A 2,715-nucleotide genomic window follows, 5' to 3' on the forward strand; every position below is an offset into this window, starting at 1 on the left:
CGATTGAGCCCAAAGATTGGGGTGACGTTGCCAGGGGACCGGGTGCTGGGTCCATAGCATCTATGCAATGCCCTGGACAGAGGAGTATTTGGGGTGTAGGACCTACTCAGGGCTGTGCTCCACAGGATGATATGCTTAGAGCTTGGTGCCTCAGTTTCCCCACCTGTCCAAAGAGTGTTTCCTGCAGATCTCTGGTTGCTGGAGGAGGGGCAGGAGCGTGTAGCAAATTCTCCCGGTTAATTGTTCCTGAAAGCTGGATAATAAATGGCAGGTCACTCCTCCCACGCTTCCCTTACGGCTCAGCCTGGCTGAAAGTCTTCATTTCTGGTTTTCCCACTTACCCTCTAGAAAACCATCGGAAGTTTAACCCATCCCACTCCTCCACCTACAAAAGCACGGGGCAGAAGCTGTCTATTCAGTACGGCACCGGGGAGATGGAGGGCGTCGTGGGTTCCGACATCGTCACCGTGAGTGTCACGATGACATCTCTAGGGGAGTCCTCTATGCCTTCTCCACTTGATTAGCACCAGTTCCTGATCCAGAGCTCACAGCATCCTCCCCATCCCTAGGTCGCATCTCTGGTGGACACCAACCAGCTCTTCGGCTTAAGCACCACTGAGCCCGGTCCATTCTTTGTCCACGTGGAATTCGATGGGATCCTGGGCTTGGGCTACCCAAATCTGGCTGTTGATGGGATCACGCCGGTGTTTGATAACTTGGTGAATGCCAGCTTGCTGGAGGAGAACCTTTTCTCAGTCTACCTGTCCCGGTAAGCCATGCAGGGCTCAAGGGCTGGGAAAGGCAGCAGATACACCCCATGCACTTTGTGATGTTTGCTGCTGGCTGCTGGGTTTGTTGGTTTTTTTGTCTGTTAGTGAGGCAACAGGAAGCATGGTCATCTTCGGAGGGATTGATGAGACTTATTTCAATGGCTCCATCAACTGGATCTCTGTCTCCTACCAAGGTTACTGGCAGATCTCCATGGAGAGGTAACAAGAGAACTTTCCTGTCCATGGTCAATTATAACCTTTGTTTCTGAAGAGACCTTGGTCACATCAAGACCAGGTGCTTTCCACGGGCAACTAACACTCCATGGCTGAGGGATGCAGAAGGTTAAGGGGCCAAAATCCACAGTAGCTTGGTAATTGCCACCCAAAATGGGGACGCTTTGTGCCTGGGACACAGCCTAGTTCCTCTCTTGCACAAACCTTGTGCTCTTGGGGATGAGTAGAGCAAAATTATGGTCCAAAACCTATTTTGTCGGGCTTGGTTCGTGCCAGGTGCTGGGTTGTGCTCAGTGCCCCTGGAGGCTGTGACACTGGCTGACGTTGCAAGCTCCTAGAAGCAAAAGCCTCAAGGGCAGCACTTGAGATTACCCAGCTTTGATTCTTGTAAAAGAAGGTCAAAAGCATCGCTAAGACCCATCTGGTTAAATAACAGCCCCCTGCTCTGTCTGTACCCCCCAGCATCCTCGTGAACAACCAGGAGATTGCATGCAGTGGTGGCTGCCAAGCCATCGTCGACACTGGCACTTCCCTCGTGGCTGGGCCACCCTCAGACATCAGTAACATCCAGAGAGTGGTCGGGGCCTGGCAGGACACGTATGGAGAGGTAGGAGCACCCATGGATTCCTCTGCTCACCCTGGAGACAGCTGGGCACTGCCGAGCCCCGTGCCAGTCCTGCTCCCACACAAGGGGAAAGTGCATCTCCACTCCCAGGAAACCAATCCCACAGCTCCGAGACCACCATGAGACACTCCCAGTCTCTAGTTTTTTCCAGTGAAATCAAACTCCTTCCCTCCTTGCCCCATGGACATGTTGCTTCTTCCCTAAGAGCCTCTTTCTCCCGCCCTCCGCAGTACAAGGTGAACTGCAGCTCCGTTTCTGCCATGCCCGATGTCATCTTTGTCATCGATGGGGTGCACTATCCTGTGTCCGCCGTGGCTTACACCGAGCAGGTAAGGGAGGACCAAGTGGACCTGGTTTCAGCACCCTCTCTCAAGGTCCCTCTACCTCCTCCGGTGGCCACCTTGGCTTCCCCCATTCCAACGGGAGATGGGTTGAATGGCCATGGGCCTCCAGAGCAATGCAAGAAAAGATACTGGCCTGCATTTCCCCCGTTTGCCTCTTCTTGCTCAAATGCAGAATGACCAAGGACCTTGCGTAAGCGGCTTCCAGAACACCTCTGGGAACCTCTGGATCTTGGGAGATGTCTTCATCAGGGTGTACTACAGCATCTTTGACCGGGCCAACAACCGTGTTGGACTGGCCAAGGCTATTTAGATGCACCACAATGCCACCAGCGCTGTGATTTCATCACACAACCAGACAACAACCATGTTCTTTGGTGTAGCAAGAGAGCGCTAAGGAATCTCTCACTCACACATGAATAAAATGTTGATGGTTCAAAGTTCAAGGCTGCCTCTTGCATTTCAGTTCCTCCATAAAGCATCCCATTATAACATCCTTTTCCCAAGGATGGACCAGCCTGTACTGTGAGATGGTCATGGCAGCAAGAGCCAGGAGCTCAGTCCCTGCTGCTGCTTCATTCTGACTGTGTTGAGGGATAAGGGGCTATTCACATCATTTATTTATAAAAGGGACCCAGTGATTGCTTACCCAAAGTGAATGGGTATGTGGAGGGAGAGATGCAGGTAATCAGGATGGGAAATGACTTTTTTCCTCTTCTGAACATTCACAAGTCGCTCTCCCTTG

General features: G+C 52.2%; 1 protein-coding gene across 1 annotated transcript in view; it reads left to right on the forward strand.

Moving 5' to 3' along the window:
- The window catches only part of LOC104279242 (embryonic pepsinogen-like), a gene marked incomplete at its 5' end in the record, with an annotated part of 2,470 nt that extends 187 nt beyond the window's left edge, over positions 1-2,283 (forward strand). Inside the window, 6 exons of the mRNA XM_009876449.1 lie at positions 305-467; positions 570-769; positions 876-989; positions 1,467-1,611; positions 1,860-1,958; positions 2,146-2,283. Coding sequence (XP_009874751.1) covers positions 305-467; positions 570-769; positions 876-989; positions 1,467-1,611; positions 1,860-1,958; positions 2,146-2,283 — 859 coding nt within the window. The remainder of the gene's footprint in view (positions 1-304; positions 468-569; positions 770-875; positions 990-1,466; positions 1,612-1,859; positions 1,959-2,145) is intronic.
- Positions 2,284-2,715: the final 432 nt, after the last annotated feature.

The sequence above is a fragment of the Apaloderma vittatum genome, unplaced genomic scaffold (genome assembly GCF_000703405.1).
Source record: "Apaloderma vittatum isolate BGI_N311 unplaced genomic scaffold, ASM70340v1 scaffold25119, whole genome shotgun sequence".
Taxonomy (NCBI): domain Eukaryota; kingdom Metazoa; phylum Chordata; class Aves; order Trogoniformes; family Trogonidae; genus Apaloderma; species Apaloderma vittatum.